Source organism: Talpa occidentalis, unplaced genomic scaffold (assembly GCF_014898055.3).
Source record: "Talpa occidentalis isolate TD23 unplaced genomic scaffold, MPIMG_talOcc4v2.1 talOcc4.13, whole genome shotgun sequence".
NCBI classification, from domain to species: Eukaryota; Metazoa; Chordata; class Mammalia; order Eulipotyphla; family Talpidae; genus Talpa; species Talpa occidentalis.
In genome coordinates, this window is record NW_023601322.1 from 74,750,676 (window position 1) to 74,771,895 (window position 21,220).

At 39.0% G+C, this 21,220-nt stretch overlaps 1 protein-coding gene across 10 annotated transcripts in view; it reads left to right on the forward strand.

Moving 5' to 3' along the window:
* LOC119243497 (prolyl 4-hydroxylase subunit alpha-2-like) overlaps positions 1-21,220 on the forward strand; it is a 143,568-nt gene that overhangs the window by 33,254 nt on the left and 89,094 nt on the right. For 8 of the 10 annotated variants that reach the window (XM_054694427.1, XM_054694433.1, XM_054694435.1 and 5 more), the window contains 2 exons: positions 2,438-2,506; positions 3,023-3,119. In XM_054694427.1, the coding sequence (XP_054550402.1) occupies positions 2,438-2,506; positions 3,023-3,119 (166 nt within the window). The other 2 variants (XM_037509384.2, XM_054694432.1) reach the window with 2 other exon arrangements.

Here is a 21,220-nt window from a genome sequence, read left to right on the forward strand (position 1 = left end):
TCTTTAGTTCCTTGAGCATGTTTAAAGTAACTGATTTAAAGTCTTTCCTCAGTCCTTAGAGACAGTTTCTGTTGGCGTTTTTCCTCCCTGAGTATGGACCATCTTTTCATGATCTGTATGTATGGTGATTTTTTTTTTTAAACCAAGTATTTTATGTTAGGTAATGTTGCTGCTCTGCAAATCACATTCCTCCTACCCCCCAGGTTTGTTGTTGTTTTCTTGTTTGGTGACTTTTCTGAACTAAATTTTAAAATTCTATATTCTTTGTTTTATCTAGAGGCTCCTTTTCTTACCTTTTAAAAAATTATAGTAAAATAATATACAGTAAAGTTTACCATCTTAACCTTTTTTTTTCCCTCAGTTTAGTAGTTTTAAGTACATTTACATTGTTGCGCTGTTGTTTGTCTTTTCCAGCTTCTTGAGACTGTCTACATGGTTTGCTTGACTTATGGTCCCTTTCTCCATCTCTAAAGCTAGCTCTTTAGTATCCTCAAATATCTCTGACTCTGAAAGCCTGTCTTCCTCTTCATTTGAAGAACCATTGTGATTATGTTAGGTCCACTTGGATAATGTAGGGTAATCTCCTTTTCTTAAAGTCATCTTATTACTTAAAATTCTTATCTTCTCTTTCCCATGTAATATGACATATCCATAAATTCCAATGATTAGGACATGGATATCTTTATGGGACTTTAATTTTCCTACTACACCCCTCTGTCTCTCAATCACCTAGGAGCTATAACAGCCAAAGAATTCGTTTCCACTGTTATCCCATCCCAGGTCACCTTTAGTGAAAATTTGAAAATTTATCACACTGGGGACTTTCATTATTCCGCTTAGCACTTGTGATGGAGTCTTCCATGCCAGGCACCAGGCACATGAACCCATGATATAATAATATTTTAGAACCTATGTCTTAGGGCACTCAGGGTACCAACTTTTTTTAGTGTGATTTGCCTAAATACTGACTCTGAATTAAAGGTTTGCATTCAGGAATAGCATTATAATGCATTTAGGGGAAATGAGGTTGGGCAGTGCAATAAGGTGAACTAGTTTCAACACAGACCTCAGTCAGTGCTATGGAGGGCTCTTAAACTTGGAAGGCTCTTTACTATTTCCTTAAATTGAGGCAAGATGCCTAAATGATTGTTCTCTAGGATCTGCAGTCTGTCTCCAGGGAGGCTGGATAACTCTAGGTAAGGCAGTTCTTTTCAAATGTGACCACTGTCTTGTGAGGGAGATACCTGTGAGCCATCAGCAACTAACAGAAACTTTAGGGATGAACATCTCAGTCCTGAAATAACCATCTAGATGGCTCACCACACTGCTTAACTTTGCCCTGGGCTGTTTGTTTGAAAGGAGTAAGAGAAAAGGAGTAGTAGATTTCCAGGGGTTAATAATATATTATTTCTTTTCAAGTGGCCCTGTCAAGGCAGAGTGGAGAACTCTTCCTAGGGCAGTTGCAGACAAAGTCTGGTCCAGTGACTGTTGGTGTGGTCTCCTGCTAGCAAACCTCAGGGAAGGGAAAAGTGGGCCAAGTAGTGTCTATAGAACCTTTCACATGGGTTCCAAGAAAGAGGTAGTTGGAAAAAAGCTAGGAACCTATCCTTGGGGCCTGCAGAGACAAGTTGTAGAGCAGAGATTCTAGCTTAAGTAAGGGAAAACAGCGGGACTTAAGCACCTGGGGGACAGATAATATTGCAACCTACAGATATTGTGCAATTCCGAAAATGGAAGGTTATGGGGAATCAGGGGGATCAGTCCAGACAGTTTCCTTAAGGGGATACATTAACTGACTGAGAAGTGAGTAATGAATTCTGGCTTAAATATCCTCCACTTGGACTCTGCCACTGACTGCTTTAGTGGTCAGACTCCTATAGATTTTTCTGCCCTCACTGTTTTCCTTTGGGGATCTCAGGATCCTATCCAGGTATATGGCTACTGTGACTGGGGTTAACCCTTCTGACAGAAGGAGTTTGTCAGGGGAAAAGTAAAGTTGAGCACCATGGTATGTTCCTGAAAGGTCCAGATATAAGTCAGGGAAGATAATGTGCCTATTTTGTCTGTCACTATGTCCCAGAGTCGGGATCTGTCTTATGGTATAGGAGGTACTTACGAATCCTGTGGAATGAAGGATGAGCAGCTATGCCAGGTTGAGGAGTTTGAGAGGTAGAGGACTCAGGGCTAGGAGAAGGAACCACAGGGAAAGTCTTAACATAAACCAACTTGTTTTATGAAACAGCTCCCCCTTCTTGGAAGAAAAGGGCCTTAGAATAAACAACCAGAAATAACTTGCGAGGCTTACTCTTCATTGAGTCCTGAGATGTGATGAGGAAAAAAACCAGTTTGATATACACCATCCCCACCCTGAGTCAAGCAGGATACAGTCTGGGAGCCTCAGAGAAGAAGGACCAACCACTGTGTTTTGTTTTCCTAGATGAGTGATGTAGAAGCTGGTGGTGCCACAGTTTTCCCAAAACTGGGGGCTGTGTTTTCTCCCAAGAAGGTAAGTTCTATTATTTGTAGATCACTGGTTGCTTTAAGACTCAGGCTTTTCCCATGTCCCTGCTCCATACTGTGGCCTGCTTGACTGTGACTGTGATGGCCTCAGGAATTTCTACCTAGACTCAGATCTTACTTTTTGGAGAGCCCCTACTTTTGGAGAAAGAGCAAGAGCTGCATCAAGGACTGGTGAGTTACCAGACACTCTCCATATAGCAAGGGATAGATGCTGCCTGGGGAATGTCCCTGGAGACCCAAAATTCTGTCATTTTTGTAGGAAGTAAGAGCACTTTCTTTCAGGTTGGAGTTTCAAGAGCATGTCATGGTCAGGTCCTAGAGATCACGTAGACTTGGGGTGATGTGTATATATGTAGCTGAAGACTTTCACTGAATAAAAACAAATCCCCTATTCATCATGCATGGAATATCTTGGAGTTTAAATATTATCTCCCAGAGACCCTCTGATTTGTTTCCTCAAAACCAGTTCTAGGATGTGTTCTGAGATATTGTCTCTCTCCAGGGGACAGCCTTGTTCTGGTATAATCTTCTGCGAAGTGGAAAAGGCAACCCCTTAACAATACATGCTGCCTGCCCTGTTCTTGCGGGCTGCAAGTGGGGTGAGTAATCTGAGATCTGGGGTTAGCCATGTTGGCCTCAGACTGGGATTTGGTGGTCTGAATTTTCTGGGAGTAAACTGTCACCAATTTCCTGTATAAAGACAAGAGAGTTGCCTTAAATAGAATTTTTCTATACTAGTTTACAAACTTCTTTTAGTTATCTAGCTCTCTATCCTCTTAGCTGGTTAAGTATACTAAGACAACTGATTGAGTGCTCCTTGAGCACCCTAAGAGTGCTATGAGAGCCTTGTAGAGGCTTCTTCAATATGGATGTCAAGAGGAATCAACTCTGGCAAGGGTTCTGAGGGGCCATTAGGGAGAACTGGAATCAGAGAGGGAGTGGGGTGTCCCATGCAAGCAAGGCCCATATAAAACAAGGCACAGGCTAAAACCAGCATCGAAAGTGTGGGAACTAGATGTGTTGTCACTAGGATAATGAGAGACATGTGACACAGGGGTCAAGAGATGAGGCTTGAGGCTAGGACCAAACCACAGAGGCTGAAGGTTGAGCCTGGAAACAGCTATGCTTTGCTGTGAGGAGGCTTGCATCAGGATGTGGTAGGCAGTGATCACAAAGAGATGAGTTTGGGAATAGTGATCAGTTCATAGAAGATAAAGCAAATGAAATGAGACAGTTGTTGACCTCAGGGAAAAGAAAAGGTTGTACAAGAAAGGAAATAAAAATATAATCTACTGGCTGGCTCAGGTATGAGCAATATTTGCATGACATAATGTAATGTCATAATGTAATGACATAATTTAATGACATAATTTAAATGTATTAATTTAAACTTATGACTTAACTATATTAGAGGATAAAAGAGGGACATATGTAGTTTAGGAGTGGTTAAAAAAAATTCCAAATCTTTGTCCTCTATGATAGCCCATCAATATATAAGACCTAAAATTGAAAGTCAAGAAATAGCATTATTAAATATGTTACTTAGAAAATGTGGCTATCAGAAGAAACAATTAAAGGAGTTGAAAGTTCTGTGGAAGTGGACTTTCCAGAGGAAATTGGGAGTGATTAGGTAGGAGATTACTGTTTATCATAATAAGCCATATAGAATAATTAGATTTTTTCAATGGAGTATATTATTTCTTTTTTTAAAAAAAAAGATTTATTTTATTTATACCAGAGCTGGGGTACAGGCCAGAGTTGTGGGAGGGTGAGGAATCACCAGAAACAGGGCGGGAGCAGAACAGGCAGACGGACCAAAAACACTGCTGAGGGGAGCAGTGGGAGAGACAGGAGAGGTCTGCCTCACCATGTGGAATTCTCCCTGGACAGCCGGGAATCGAACTGGTGCTGGAGAGGCTGCGGACAGCTTCACAGCGCTGTGCTCAACCTGCTGCGCCACCGGGGAGGCCCTGAGTATGTTATTTCTTTCAAAAATGGTGGTAAATTGTATTTTAAAAATAGTATGACTTAAGTAGTGTATTAGAATGAGTTTTTTTATTTATTTAAAGATTTATTTATTTTATTTATACAAGCACTGGGTACAGAAGCACGGGAGGGTGAGAGAAATCACCAGAGACACAGCAGGGAGAAGAACAGGCAGATCAATGAAGTACACTGCTGAGGGGAGCAGCGGGCATGGCAGGAGAGGTCTGCGTGCCATGTGGGACCCTTGCCTGCGGCCGGGGATCGAACCGGCACTGCAGAGGCTGCGGGCAGCTTCGCAGCCCAGCGCTCAACCACTGCGCCACCAGGGAGGCCCAAAGTTATTTTTGTATTCATTATGAAAGAGTCTTTGTTAAGAAGTCTTTGTTAAGACTCTTTGTTAAGACATGTACATGTCACAGAACTTTAGATGGGAGAGCTAGCATCAGCTCTGCCACTCTGTTACCAATACCTCTGAGGTTGATGCCTAGATCCTGCAAAACCTGACAGGCTTCCTCATGCTCATCTTCTATCCCTCAGATCCCCACCCATAAAATCCCAGTAATACCAAATTTCTTGGGCTTCTAGACACACAGTAGTGTGGTTCCTGTCTTGATATCTCTCTTACTCTGTTTCTACTTTCTGGACCCCTATTAATTAGGAGCCATCATGGTCTATCCATCTTACCAAAATAACTTCTACTTAACTTCTTGTTCTAGCTCTGGGTTCCCCTTTTTCTCTTACCTGAAATATTTAACTCTGCTCCCACTGTAACCTGTAGATACCTGTTCTTGTGTCACTGTCAGAATAATGTATAATTATTGTTGCCATATCTGTCTTCTTCATGGCTCATGAGCACCTGAGAATGTATCTTACTCATGACTGATTACCAGGTCCAGCACGAGACTGGGTTGAAGGGGTAATTGATTTTGGCTGCTGATTGAACTAACACCATCGTAACACACTTTTCCCCTGTTCAAAGTTTCTAATAGGTGGTTCCATGAGCGAGGACAAGAATTCTTAAGGCCATGTGGATCAACAGAAGTTGACTGATGTCTTTTTCTGCTCTTTCTCTTCCTGGCTCAAAGCTCACATCTTTAAGTACACTGTGGCAGACACCTTTCTGTGTTCCAGCCCCTGTCAGGCAAAAATTTGGAGAGGTATTTGTCTGGAGCAGAGGGGGGCAGCCAGGGTAGGTTCTGGGTAAACTGGCTTCTCTTTTGGTTAGTCTTTGCCATCTCTGTAACCAAAAGTTAGGGTCAAAGTGGCTGTAACAAAGTCAACCTTTGTAGTGCCTAGTGGTAATTTTATAACATATTTTAGTGAATCCAGGTTCTTATACATTATTTACACATTTATTTTATAGTATTTCCAATGATTATACATTACCCAAAAAATAAATTATCTCTGCAAAACACTTAAAGTCTTATTTTGGGTGTGTTTTTAATAGTGGAGATATTACCAGGTTCAGCATTTCTTAAGTATCATCTTAAGAACAAATTCAAGAGTTTAAGTAGTGAATACCTTAGTGGAAAGAGTCCTGGTTTGAGTTCTTGACTCAGATTCAGTATTCTCTGTGTTGACCAATCTTTTGTATTCCTGCTGCAAAGTGGAAGAGATGTTTTCTCCTTGCCTCACAGGGAATTATGAGAACTGTGATACTGTTACAATTTACAGTGATGCTTATTTTTAAATTGTGAGATGTATTCAGAGAAGTATGCATAAATCATACAGTTGGAAGAACAATAAGGTAAGTGGCCATGTAACCACCATCCAAATTATATCTTCTGTACCTTAAAAGCTCCTTGTGGGAGACTTCTGATGAAACAGTAGATGTTATTTTCTCTTTCCCTCTTGCTAAGTACAGGTAACATCTCTAGATTTAAAATATAAGAATGCTCTGAAAGGTGGAGAAAAGGCAGACCAACTAAGAATCTTGGGACACAAAGAATCATGCAGCAGTACATTCCCTTGGTTTTCTTTTTGCCTCATCTACCTAAGACATGGTGCTGAAAAAGTTGGCAGCCTGGGAATGCCAACAGATAAAATCAAAAAATGCCCAAAGAAAACCTTGCATCCTCTAGCCAGACACAGTCCAGCAAAGTAGAAAACTTTCTAGCTAATTAATAAATTTTCTTCTAGCTTTAGCTGTACTCTCCAAGTTTTATATTATTTCTCAGTCCAATGTATTTTTTTAAAGATTTATTTATTTATTTATTTATACAAGCTTTGGGTACAGTCAGAAGCACAGGAGGGTGAGAGAATTCACCAGAGCCAGAGTGGGAAGCGGAACAGGCAGACTGACGAAGTACACTGCTGAGGAGAGCAGTGGGCATGGCAGGAGAGGTCTGCATGCCATGTGGGACCCTCGCCAGCAGCCGGGGATTGAACTGGCACTGCAGAGGCTGAGGGCAGGTTCACAGCCCCGCACTCAACCACTATGCCACGGGGGAGGCCCAGTCCAATGTATTTTTATTTTCTATATGATTTGTTCTTTAACTCATAGATTATTTAGAAGCATATTTCTTAATTTGCAAATGTGCAGAGATTAAAATCTGTTACTAATTTCTGATTTAATTATATTGTAGTCAGAAAATGTAATCAGTTTTTTTTAGTCCCATAAAATTTTGTGAAATTTGTTCAATGATCCAACAGTCCTTTAGTTTAATATTCAAATAATGTACTATATTATTTAGCACTGGGAGTAGTATTCTATATATATATATATATATATATATATATATATATATATCAATTAGATCATATTTGTACACCATATTGTTCAAATAGTCCATCTCCTTATATTTTTTCAGTGAGTTATTAAGACAGATTAAGCAAGATTCATTAAGCTCTCCCACTATGATTGTTACCATCTCTAGTTATTCTTTTATTTCTGTTAATTTTTATTTATTTTATTTTTTTAAATAAGTTTCTGATTTTTTTTAAACTTTTTTAAAAAGATTTATTTATTTATTTATTTATTCATACAAGCACTGGCTACAGTCAGAAGCGCAGGAAGGTGAGAGAATTCACCCGAGCCAGAGCAGGGAATAGAACAGGCAGACTGATGAAATACACTGCTGAGGGGAGCAGCGGGCACAGCAGGAGAGGTCTGTCACACCATGTGGGACCCTTGCCAGTGGCCAGGGATTGAACTGGCGCTGCAGAGGCTGCGGGCAGCTTCGCAGTCCAGCACTCAACCACTGCGCCACCTGGGGAGGCCCTGTTAATTTTTATTTTATATATCATTTTGAAGTTATGGTGTTAGGGGCATAGAAATTTAGAATTGATAAATTTTCCATGATATAACTTTTATCATGATTCATTTATCATTTTTATCTTTAGTAGTGTTATTCTTAAAGTTTATATATTTTTTTTCTATTGTTTCATCAGATTTCTTTGGTGTTTGCATGATAGATCATTTTACATTCTTACACTTATGTTTTTTGTCTTTTATATGTCTTTTGCTAACACACAATATATAGTTGGACATTTTAATGCAGTCCTTTTTTGCATTTAACTCGCTTTCAATTAATTAAATTATTCATGTATTTGAGTTTTAATCTATTTTCTTAAGTTCCTTCTGTTTTATCCTACCTGTTCATATCCCTTTTTCCTCCTTGCCTTTTTTAAAATTACATTTTTATTATTCCATCTTCTCATTCTATTAATTGGAAGTTATAAACTTACTGATCTTTAAGTAGTGAGTTTACGAAGTATGACATGCATGGTTGACTTACCATCTTCTAATGTTACTTGGCACCTTTACCTTTTCCTCAGTAATTGATAGTGCAAGGATCTTAGAATGTTTTCAGTTTTTGTATATTCCTTTCTTAATGTTCTGCCATTGTTACCTTACTTGTTTAGGTTTTGAGATAATTTTAGATATATAGAAGAGTTGCAAAAATAGTATATTCTCTGGCCTCCCCTGGTGGTGCAGGTGGTTGAGCGCCGCGCTGTGAAGCTGTCCACAGCCTCTGCAGCGCCGGTTCGATCCCAGCTGGCAGGCAAGGGTCCCACATGGGGCAACAGACCTCTCCTGTTGCGCCCGCTGCTCCCCTCAGCAGTGTATTTTGTCAGTCTGCCTGTTCTGTTCCCCACTCTGTCTCTGGTGAATCCTCTCACTCTCCCGCACATCTGGCCTGTACTCTGGTTCTTGTGTAAATGAATAAATAAATCCTTTTAAAAAAATAGTATATTCTCATATATAGCTTGCTCTATGAGGCAACTATTGAAATAAAGACTGTAGTGAATACTACTGATAAAAGTGAAGAATTTTTTCAGGTTTTTTTTAATTTAAAATTTTTTTTAAAGATTTATTTATGCATGTAAGAACTTGGGCACAGGCCAGAGGTGTGGGGATGATTCACCAGAGACAGAGTGGGGAACAGAACAGGCAGATTAACTGAAATACACTGCTGAGGGGAGGACTGGGTGAGCCAGGAGTGGTCTGCTGTGCCATGTGGGTCACTTCCCTGGCCAGGGATCGAACTCGTGCTGCAGTGGTTGCAGATAGCTTCGTGGTGCTGTGTCTTAACCCCTTGCACCACCAGGGAGGCCCACATTGGCTTACATTATTGTTGGGATTTTAGAAATACAGGATTGCCAGTGTTGTTCACCTTCCATCAAACCACATACAGTCCCAGCACCATAGTCCATAGTGCTCCCTTCCCTCTTTGTTCTCATTCTGCTCTCCCCCACCCTCTCCTACTCTGGATGCTTCAGTTCTATAGTCAGCTTTCAAAGACTAGTTTTTAAGCTTGTCTTTATCAGACATTTAGTTTGGATTCTCTCTATTCCACATCTAAATGATGCCATCTGGTATTTATGTTTCTCCTTCTAACTTTTCACTTAGCATTATTTCTTCAAGCACCCATCCATGTTGCCACAAATGGCATGAGTTTATCTTTTCTGATCACTGCAAAGTAGTCTATTGTGTATATATACCACCACCACCTCTTGACTCACTCATTTGTTTTTGGAAACTTAGGTTTTTTCCATAGTTTGGCTATTGTAAATAGTGCTGCAGTAGATGTGGGAGTGCAAGGTTTCTTTCGAATTAATATTTTTAAATTTTCAGGTAGATGCCTAGGAGTGGAATTACTGTATCATATGGCAAATCCATTTTTTAGTTTTTTGAGACACCTCTATACTGCTTTCTATAGGTCCTGATCCAGTCTACATTCCTATCAACAGTGTTGGAGGTTTCCCTTTTCTCCACATCCTCTCCAGCATTTGTTGTTTCTGGCCTTTTCAATATGAGTGATTCTCACAGGTGTGAGGTGGTATCTCATAGTGGTCTTGATCTGCATTTCCCTCATAAGAAGTGATGATGAATATTTTTCCATGTGCCTGTTTGCCATCTGTATGTCTTCTTCGGAGAATGACTGGTTAGCTCTTCTGCTCATTTTTTTTTTGATGGTTTGTTTTCTTTTTGTTGAGTTGTATGAATTCTTTGTAGGTCTTGTTTATCAGTCCCTTGTCAGGTACATGATGTTCAGATATTTTCTTCCATTCAGCAGGTGATGGTTTGCTTTTTTTTTTTTTTTTTTTTTTTGCAGGCACTTTTCAAATTAATGTAGTCCCAGTTTTTATGTTCTCTTTTTTTTCCCCCCTAGTTTTTGGAGACAGATCACTAAAGGCATTGCTGAAGCTTATCTTGAAGTCTTTTTACCTATGTTTTCTTCTGTATTTTATGGTATTGAGTCTTACATTCAAGTCTTTTATCCATTTTGAATTGATTTTTCTGTATGGTGTGAGATAGTGGTCTAATTTCATTCTTTTGCATGTAGTTTCCCACTTTTTGCAACACCATCTACATCCTGAATCTCAATTGTTTTCTTATTCAGAGCTTCAATTGCTGTCTTCTGTTTCATGGTTTTATTTCTAAGGACACTCATCTCTTTTTCTGGGGTTTCTCAGTGTCCTTACCGTCTTTGAATTTCTTTATCATGGAAAGTTTTAAACTTTGCATCTGAAAAGAAGAACATATTTTCCATGTCTTTGAAGTTGGGGTCTGGAGGTTTGGTCTGTGTGTATTATCCCCCGAAGTCTCATGTGACTGTTTGTTGTGTTTTTCCTCTTCCCCATTATTTGCTTTGCTGCCACACTGCTATACGTGGATCTTCTGCTGGGCAGGACTCCTTGTCCCTCACTGGTCTGAGGGCTTACTGGTAGGGGCAAGTGGCTGGCAGGACGTCTTGGTGCCTGGGCAGCCTCTAGCTCCTTCCCCATTGGTTTTCTGGGATCCTCAAGTGGAAGACAGGAGGAGTGATGGGATCTCATGGAGCTCATGGGACATTGCAGGGCTTGAGGTGGGTCCAGCTCCTCCCCCAGTAGAGATCTGGGGTCTTACAGGGCTGGCTGGGCAGCTGGTAAGGTGTCACAGACTCAAGGAGCTAAAGATGAGAACGTCATGAATTCTCCAAAGGTTTCTAAATTCTTATAACCGTGTCCTTATAAGAAAAGGAACATAGCACAGAAAAGAAGGCCATATAAAGGTGGAGGCAGAGATTGGAGTGATGCAGCTAAGGAAGCCAACAGATGCCTGGTGCCACAAGAAACTGAAAGAGGGAAGGAAGTATTCTCCCTAACAGCTTTTGGAGAGAGTGCAGTCTTCTGACACTTTAATTTTTAGACTTTTGGCCTCCAGCATTGTGAGAGAATATATTTCTGTTCTATTAAGCTACCCAGTTTGTTGTAATTTGTTATGACAGCCATTGGAAACAAATGCATTTGGAAATACCACATTTTATTTATCCATTCATGAGTTGAAGGACATTAGGAGTGAACCTTTTTTTTTTTTTTAAGATTATTTATTTATGCATACAAGAACTGAGGTGTAAGCCAGAGGTGTGGGGTGTGAGAGAATTTACCAGACAGAATGGAGAGCAGAACAGGCAGACATACTGAAATACACTGCCGAGGGGAGCAGCTGGCAAGGCAGGAGAGGTCTGCGGCGCCATGTGAGTTGCTCCCTGGCCAGCTGGGTATCGAACTCGGGGATCAAACTTGCTCTGCAATGGCTGGCAATAGATTGATAGCACTGTCTTTGAACCCTGTGCCACCAGGGAGGTCTGGTGATCTCATTTTTTTTGACTATTATGAATAGTGCTATTATGAATATTCATATACAAGTTTTTATTTAAAAACCTATTTTTAATTCTATGAGTGGGATTGTTGAGTCCTATGGTAATTCTATGTTTAACTTACTGAGGAACACTAAGCTTTTTAACACCAACCATCCCATTTTACATTCCAGTTTCTCCATTTTCTTACCAACACATTCTTTTCCTTTGATTTAAAAAATTATAGCTTTTTTAATGGCTAAGTGATCTCATTGTGGTTTTGATTTATATTTTAATAATGAATACTATGTTGAGTACCTTCTAGTGTGTTCATTGACCATTTATACATCTTTAGAGAAATGTCTATTTAAGTCCTATGCCTATTTTTTTTAAATTTTTTTTTAAAAGATTTATTTATTTATTTATTTATACAAGCACTGGGTATAGTCAGAAGCGCGGGAGGGTGAGAGAATTCACCAGAGCCAGAGCAGGGAGCAGAACAGGCAGACCAACGAAATACACTGCTGAGGGAAGCAATGGGCGGCAGGAGAGGTCTGTCACGCCATGTGGGACTCTCACCCGGAGGCCAGAGATCGAACCAGTGCTGCAGAGGCTGCGGGCAGCTTCGCAACCCAGCGCTCAACCGCTGTGCCACCAGGGAAGCCCTATCTTTTTTTTTTCTTGCACAGAAGTACTGGGGTGTAGGCCAGATGTACAGGGGATGAGAGGATTCACCAGAGACAGAATGGGGAGCAAAACAGGCAGATTGACTGAAATACACTGCTAAGGGAGCAGCAAGTGAGAGAGGAGAGGTCTGTTGTGCCATATTGGGTTACCGCCTGGCAGGGAATGGAACTCAGGCCAGAGCAGTGATAGCACTGAGACGTAACCCCTAGGCCACCAGGGAGGCCCCGAAGTTAAATTTATTAATGTCAGAGTGGCCTTTAGTGATAGCCCTTTTTTCACTCCTAATATAGATAATTTTCTTCTTTTTAATATCAGTCTGATTAGAAGTTTTGACTTTTTCCAAGAATAAACTTTTAGTTTAATGAATTTTCTCTGTTGTTTCTTATTCTAGTTTCTGCCCTTAACATTATTTCCTTCATTCTGCACTCTTTGCATCTAATTTGTTCTTATTTTTCTATATCCTTAGAGTAGGTTAGATTGTTGACTGGAAACCTATCTTCTAATGTAAGCTCAATATTACAAATTTCTTTGTAAGCACTGCTTTGGCTATGTCATGTATACACACAAAGACAGAGTTTTCCTTAATGCTAACAAGTAGCGCAGTCGTGGTTTATTTTCCAAAACTAAGAAATTAACATTGATATATTACTATCAGCTTACTGTATGATAATACTACCTATGTTACTATCACCTTGCCAGTTACATTTCCATAATACCTTACTAATATTTTTGCTTTAGACAAGTCAGTTATCTTTTAGATGATTAAAGATATTTTTAAAATCTTTTATGTTTATCTTCAGTTATCTTCTCTAGAATATTTATTTGTTTATGTAGATCCACATTTTTATAGGGCAGTTTTAAGGATAATGAATGATCTGCTTTGGTTTTTCTGATAAGATACTTAGAACATCTGATTTCTATTCTAGCATGCAAAGAACTTAGAAGTTCTAACAAGAAGCTTCCTAACAAGAAGTGAAAAGCCTGAATAAACTTAAAAATCAGAAGTTCTTACATAATCTCCCAGAGAAGTAAGGTCACAGGAAATGTCTCTGTATCACAGAGAGATAGATGGATAAACAGAAAAAAAAAATCATGTTACTGGACCAGAAACCTATGTCCATGGGAATGAATGCAGGGGTAGAAAAACCTGAACTGAGATTAACAAATTGTTTCTGCTTTCAGATTTCCCAGTGCACTTGCACCTCAGGGGGCTTTTCTCGATGCATTCTTTCCTCTCTTCAAAAGTAATCTCTGTTGCCTGGTACACATACTTGCTAGCCTAGTGGTGGGGACCAGTGAGGATCTTCTATTGTCCTGGTCTAGCCTCAATCTTATATAGGTTATAAACTTATGTTGTCCTATTGTGTGGGGAGGGAAGGTTTGGAAGGAAATGCTCTGGCCCCAGATCTTTAGAAGTGTTCTACCACTGTGGAAGAGGGATAATAACTCTTGAAAAAGGCCCACCAAAGATGCGAGTCATAGAAAGGATGTCAGGATCACCAAGAAGGCCCAAAGGGTAGGAGATCAGTCTTCTGTAAGCACCCAACTAAAGTATGTGGAGAAGAGCATGTGAGAGGTGTGAATTTCCCTTGTGTGTTCCATTCCCAGAAGTTCCATTCTCTCACATAGCCTTACTTTGTCTTAACAGTTTGTTTAAAATTTTATGCAAATTCTTACCTTCTTCAGTGGTAGCCACTGCTTCTTCCTTTAATGCTCTGCCATAGGTGAAACCCTGCTCATGATCTGTCTCTCATTGGCGGCACCTGTTTTTCCTTTGATTTTAACTTTGTCTGATAATCTTGGATTTCTGATGGGTTTAGGAAAAGTTACAATTACATAGTTTTGTAATTTTGTTGTTATTGTAAGGGTGTGAGCAATACTCTCTTCATCTTGCTACATCCTGGAGTTTTTGTGTCTTAAGAAATTTTTTTCTCTAATCCATCACATATATATTAATATATAGTATGGTAATTGACATATGCTGTTAGTTATTAGCAGTTTTGATTTTTCTTTGACCTATAGGTTTTTTAAAAAGATTTATATATTTATGCATATAAGAGCTGGCTTACAGGCCAGAGGTGTAGGGGTGAAAGGATTCACCAGAGACAGAAGGGGGAACAGAAAAGGCAGATTGACTGAAATATACTGCTGAGGGGAGCAGCGGGTGAGAAGAGAGGTCCGCTGTGCCACGTGGCTCAGCTCCCTGGCTAGATCGAAATTGTGCTGCAGTGGGTGTTGATAGCTTCATAGTCCTGCAGCTTAATCCCTTGCGCCACCAGGGAAGCCCCTACAGTTATTTTTAATGACTTTTTAAAATCTTTCAAGGTGCTAGAGATTTTTATTTAGCCTTTTGCTGTTTTTGTTGATATAACATATCGTCAAAGAATGCTTCTGCTTTGGGAATATATTGAGGTTGTTTTATGACCAGAATACATATTCAGTAGTTAATGGGATGGGTGTTTCATGTCTCTGTTGAATCAAGTATATTAATAATTAATAATAGTAAAATTCTCTATATGCTTATTATCTGTTTGATCTGTTTAAGATGAAAAGAAGTATGTCAAAGGTATCCATTATGCTAACAATTCTACCAACTTTTCTTGAATACCTTTCTTCCTGGTTGTTTTTATAACCTGTTTTTCAGCCCAGAATATTTACATACTCATTTAGTAATAGCATAGTAAAATAACTCTATATTTCATTTAGTCCTTTTTTTCCTATTGCTACATCTAATTTCTCTTTGTTTCATATATCTTTGCCATCTCTTTATTTTTAATTTATCTATTTGTCCATATATCCCACTACAGAAACTTAAATCCATGTTTACTGTTATTCCTTGTCTAGGTGATTGAACTAGGTTCTTATTTAGTTTTCTTGTTTGTTTTTACCTTGCTTCAATCCATTCTTCACTCAGCAGCCAGGGTGATTATAATCCATCTAAAAGTGCTGGTTTTAGATGGTTTTCCAGAAGCCATGGTATCCTAACACAATTTTTACATTGATTTATATAATTTGCCTCAAGCCTACTTCTCCCTTCTCCAATCTCATATCATTTCCCTTGCTTGCTGTGCTTTAGCCATACTGTCCTTACTACTTTTCCTGAACCGTGCCATGCATTCACCTCAGAGCCTTTGCTGTAGTTATCTCTGCCTAGAAGGCTTCTTCTCATGACTTGTGCCTTCTTTTTATTGAGGTTGCCCCCTTAGAGAATTATTTCCTGACTACCCAACCTGAAGTAGTTATTCTATCACTAAGTCACTCCATTATGTTGTTTTATTTTTTTCTTTAAAGAGTTTACTAATATTTAAAATATCCTTGGTTATTTGTATACTCAGGAGGGCAGATACCTTGTATGAAGCATTCCTGCTATATTCCTGATATCTGGAACCCTACAAATTTCAGGGAAATTCTCTTCAGCTATTTCCTTGACCTTAGGTCTTCACCTTATCCATTCTCTCCTAAAACTTCCTTTTTACTTCCTTTCCTGTGTCTGGAGTTTTCTCCCAGTTACCATAACTTCATTCCTTTTTATTTTTTCCCTTCTATTTGTCAGAATTTTTTTCAGTTTTCCTAATTCAGTGATTCAGTTTTCTACAGTACAAATTGTTCTCTTCACTGTTGGAATTTTGGAATTTTATTTTTAGTTTTGGAATTTTATTTTTTAAGTGGTTAATAAATTTTACTGAAATAAATATCTAAGCCATAGACATAAATTCTATTTGTAGTTAAATCCAGTTTCATAATATGCCATTAACTTTATGGTTTTACATAGATCAGAAAACAGTTTTTCTTTCTTTATATATATTTACAATCAGCAATTCTTACTTTTAAATTTCTTTCTCATATCATTAATTTTTGGACAGTGTTTGATTTCCCCCTTCAGGTGTTGTCCCTATAATTCTCCCACTACCAAAGTACCTGTGATCCATCTCCACTTACCCTCCCCTGTCTTGACCCCTCTCCTTTCTCCTCCCATGCTGTATGCCTCAGATCTATGCTCAGCCTTGCAAGTTTTGTCTTTTTTTAAAAATTACTTTGTTAGGTTCCCTATATTCCTCCTATAAGTGATACCATCTGATATTTTTCTTTTTCCTTCTGCTTATTTCACTGAGCATAATCCCTTTCAGCACTATCCATGTTGCTGCAAATGGCATGAGTTTACTTTTTTGATCACTGAGTAGTATTCCATCATGCATATATAACACATCTCAATATATTAATTTATTTTGGGCCATTTGGGTTGTTTCCATATCTTAACTATTGTAAATAGTACTACAATAAATATCGGAGTGCAGGTTTCCTTTCGAAATTGTGTTTTTGTGTTCTTTGGGTAGATTCCTAGGACTGGAATCACCGGGTCATATGGTGGATCCATTTTTAGTGTTTTAAGGAACCTCCACCCAGCTTTTCATAGTGGGTGGACCAGTTTACAGTCCCACCTACAGGGTAAGAGAGTTCCTTTTTCTCCACATCTTCATCAGCATTTGTTGTTGTTTTTGTTTTTTTTTTTTTTAATAAGAGCCGTTCTCACCCATGTGAGGTGGTATCTCATTTGTAGTTTGGTTTTGAACATTTTTTCATAATTTTGTTTGCCATTTGCATTTCCTCTTTGGAGAAGTATCTTTTTAGCTCTTCTGCCCATCTTTTCTTTGAAGATTTATTTATTTATTTACACAAGAACCAGGGTACAGGCCAGATGCGTGGGAGGGTGAGAAGATTCACCAGAGACAGAGTGGGGAACAGAAAAGGCAGACGTACGAAATACACTGCTGAGGGGAGCAGCGGGCGAAACAGAGGTCTGCCGCGCCATGTGGGACCCTTGCCAGCAGGCCAGGATCGAAGCAATGCTGCAGAGGCTGTGGACAGCTTCACAGCACTGCACTCAACTGCCTGCACCACCAGGGGAGGCCCTCTTCTGCCCTTTTTTATTTATTTGTTTGTTTATTTATTTATTTATACATACAAGCACTGGGTACAGTCAGAAGTGCGGGAGGGTGAGAGAATTCACCAGAGCCAGAGGGGAGAGCAGAGCAGGCAGAATGACGAACTACACTGCTGAGGGGAGCAGTGGGCGGCAGGAGAGGTCTGCGCACCATGTGGGACCCTCGCCAGGCAGCCGGGGATTGAACCATCGCTGCAAAGGCTGCGGGCAGCTTTGCAACCAGGGAGGCTCTCTTCTGCCCATCTTTTGACTGAGTTGTTTGTTTTTTGTTGAGTTTTGTAAGCTCCTTATAGATCTTTGACTATCAGTACCTTATCAGTTGTATGAAGCACAGATATTTTCTTCCTTCAGTAGGGTGTCTCTTTGTTTTGGTTATTGTCTCTTTTACTGTACAGAAGCTTTTTAGTTTGATGTATTCCCAGGTCCAGGTATTTATCTTCCCCTTTGTTTACCTTGCTTCTGTATATGAATCCTCAAAGATGTTTTTGAGGTATATGTCATGAATCTTTTGGCTATGTTTTCTTCTATGCATTTTGTGGTTTCAGGTCTTATATTCAAGTCTTTTATCCCTTTTGAGTTAATTTTCTCATTAATGTGTGAGATTGCAATCTAGTTTCATTCTTTTGCATGTAGGAGTCCAGTTTTCCCAGCACCATTTATTGAAGAGGCTTTGCTTGTTCCACTGTGTATTTTTTGCTCCTTTGTTATAGATTAGTTGACTGTATAAGTGTGGTTTTATTTCTGGGCTTTCAATTTTATTCCATTGGTCTGTGTGTTCATTTTTGTTCTAATATCATGGTATTTTTATTACTTTAGCTTTATAGTATATTTTGAAGCCCATGCATGCAATACCTCCATTCTTCCCCTTTTTAGTCCAGAGAACTTTAACTGTTCGAGGTTTTTTGTGATTCCATATGAATTTCAGCAATATTTATTCCATTTCTTTGAAGAATGCCATTGAAATTTTAATTGAGTTGCATTGAATCTACAAATTGCTTTTTACAGGATGGCCATTTTGATAATGTTGATTTTTCTGATCCAAGAGCAGGGAATGTTTTTCTATTTCTTTGCATGCTCTATTTCTTTTAACAATGTTTTATAATTTTCTTGCATAGATCTTTCATCTCCTTTTTTAAGTAATTTGGGATAGTGTATAACTGTAAATGAGAAGGTTTTCTTAATATTTTCCTTTTCAGATTGATTATTTGCATATAGGAAAACTACTGTTTTTTGTGTTTTGGTTTTGTAACCTGCTACTTTACTGAATCAGTTTATTGTTTTTTGTTTTAGTTTTTGTTTTTGTTTTTTTTTTTGATGTTGCTAAATTTCTTTTTTTTTTCTTTAAGATTTATTTATTTATTTATAAAAGAACCGGGGTACAGGCCAGATGCGTGGGAGGGTGAGAGGATTCACCAGAGACAGAGCAGGGAACAGAACAGGCAGACTGACGACATACACTGCTGAGGGGAGCAGCGGGAGACAGGAGAGTTCTGCCGCACCATGTGGGACCCTCGCCAGCTGGCCGGGATGGAACTGGCGTTGCAGAGGCTGCAGACAGCTTCACAGCGCTGCGTTCAACTGCCTGCACCACCAGGGGAGACCCTCAGTTTATTGTTTTAATTAGCTTTTCTGTGGATTTTTTAAGGGTTCTGTATCATCTGCAAATAATTGTAGCTTTACTTGTTTCCCAATTTGGATTCCTTTTTTGTCTTTCTCTTGCCTAATTGCTCTAGCTAGGACTTCCGATATTATATTGAAAACAGCGGTGAGAGTGGATTTCCTGGTCTTGTTCCATGTAGTATTGTAAAGGATTTCAGTTTTTCACCATTGAGAATGATGTTAGGTGTGGGTTTGTCATATATGGCTTTTATGTTGTTAAGATATGTTTATTTTATTCCAAGTTTTTCAATGCCTTTCATAATAAATGGATGTTGAATTCTATGAAATGCTTTATCAAATGATATGATAATCTGGTTTTTCTTTTTCTTTTTGTTGATGTGGTGAATTATGTTAATTGATTTTCACATTTTGAACCATCCTTGTGTCCCTGGAATAAATATTACTTGGTCATGGTGCATAATCCTTTGAAGCATTGTTGGATTCTTTTTTTTTTTTTAATAGAGGAATGTTTTATTTATTTATTTGTTTGTTTGTTTGTTTGTTTGTTTGTTTATACAAGCACTGGGTACAGTCAGAAGCACGGGAGGGTGAGAGAATTCACCAGAGCCAGAGCGGGGAGCAGAGCAGGCAGAAGGACTGAAGTACACTGCTGAGGGGAGCAGCGGGCGGCAGAGAGGTCTGCGCGCCATGTGGGACCCTCCTCCGGTGGCCGGGGAGCAGCCGGGGATCGAACCGGCGCCGCAGAGGCCGCGGGCAGCTTCGCAACCCAGCGCTCAACCTCTGCGACACCAGGGAGGCCCGCACCCATGTTCTTTAGGCAGGTTGATCTGTAGGTTTCTTATTTTGTGTTGTCTTTGTTTGGTTTTGGTGTTAGTGTGATGTTGACTTTGTAAAATGTACTTGGTAATATATTCCTTCTTTCTCAATTTTTGAAAGAATTTTTGTAGGATAAAAAGATAAACAATGTTTGAAAGTAAAAGGTTGGAAAACAATCCTACAAGCAAATGGACCAAAAAAAGAAAGCAGTAACAGCTCTACTTATGTCAGATAAAATAAACTTTAACAAAGGTGAAAAAAGACATAGATGGTCTCTACGTTATGATTAAGGGGACAATACATCAAGAAGACATAACACTCATCAACATATACTCACCAAATGAAGAAGCACCAAAAGGTGTCAGACAATTATTATCATCTCTGAAAACATACATCAAAGAAAATACATATGTAATAAGAGACTTCAACACCCCACTCTCACCAATGGACAGAGCAACCAGACAAAAAATAAACACTGACACTAGAGCTCTAAATAAGGACCTAGACCTCATGGGCTTAACAGACATTAATAGGCCTCTGTAGACATCTATAGGCACCAAAAAATGTCACTTGTCACCATTTTAAGCTGGAAGTCTATTTTATCTAATATAGGTATGACTGCCCCGTCTTCTTTTTGTACCATTTGCTTAACAGAATTGTTTTCCAACCTTCTACTTTCAATCTATGATTATCCTTTGGAACTTAGGTGTGTTTCCCTGAGGCAGCAGAAGGTTGGATTCTGTTTTCTTATCTAACGTGCTACTCTATATCTTGTTATTGGTGAGTTTAGTCCATTAGTGTTTAGGATGATTATTGATTTGTGGAAGTGTGTTGCTGCCATTTTGTTCATTGTTTTGTGGTTCTATTCAATACTTTGTTCAATTTTTTATGTTCATTCTTCTGTTGGTTTAGATACTAAGTCTCTTTGTAACGTATCTTGGAGTGAGGGTTTAGTAGTAGAAACTCCTAAAGATTTTGCTTGTCTGAGAAAGTCTTTATTTTTTTTTTTCAGATAGGATAGGGAGTTTTGCAGGATAAAGTATTCTTGGCTGGCATTTTTGTCTTGGAGTTTTTTGACTATGTCACTCCATTCTGCTCTTGTCCATGTTGCTTTTTGGAGCAGTTCAATGTTATCATAATTGGTTTTCCTTTATAGGTTATCTGTTTCTTCTCCCTTGTCAGTTTCATTACTTTTTCCTTGTATTGGACTCTTAGAAGCTTTACTGCTATGTGTCTTCCTGTAGTTTTCCTTTCGTTATGATATTTCAATGTCCTTCTAGCTTCTCGTATTTCTATTTTCATTCCTTTGTTCAAAGTTTGGGAAGTTTTCTTCAACTATTTCCTTGAAGAGCTTTTACACTCCCTTTATCTCTATTCTTCTTGTATTCCTATGACTCATATTTCCTTTCCTCATGGTGCCAGCTGATCCTTGAACTGTTTTTTCATTATTTTTCATTTGTATCTCTCTTTCCTTTTCTTTCTTTGTTCTTTTCATATCTCTGTATTCAAAAATTTGTCCTATTTTATTTGTTCTTCCATATTGTTTATTCTATTTCCATGGCCTTTTCCATTGGTATGAGAGGGA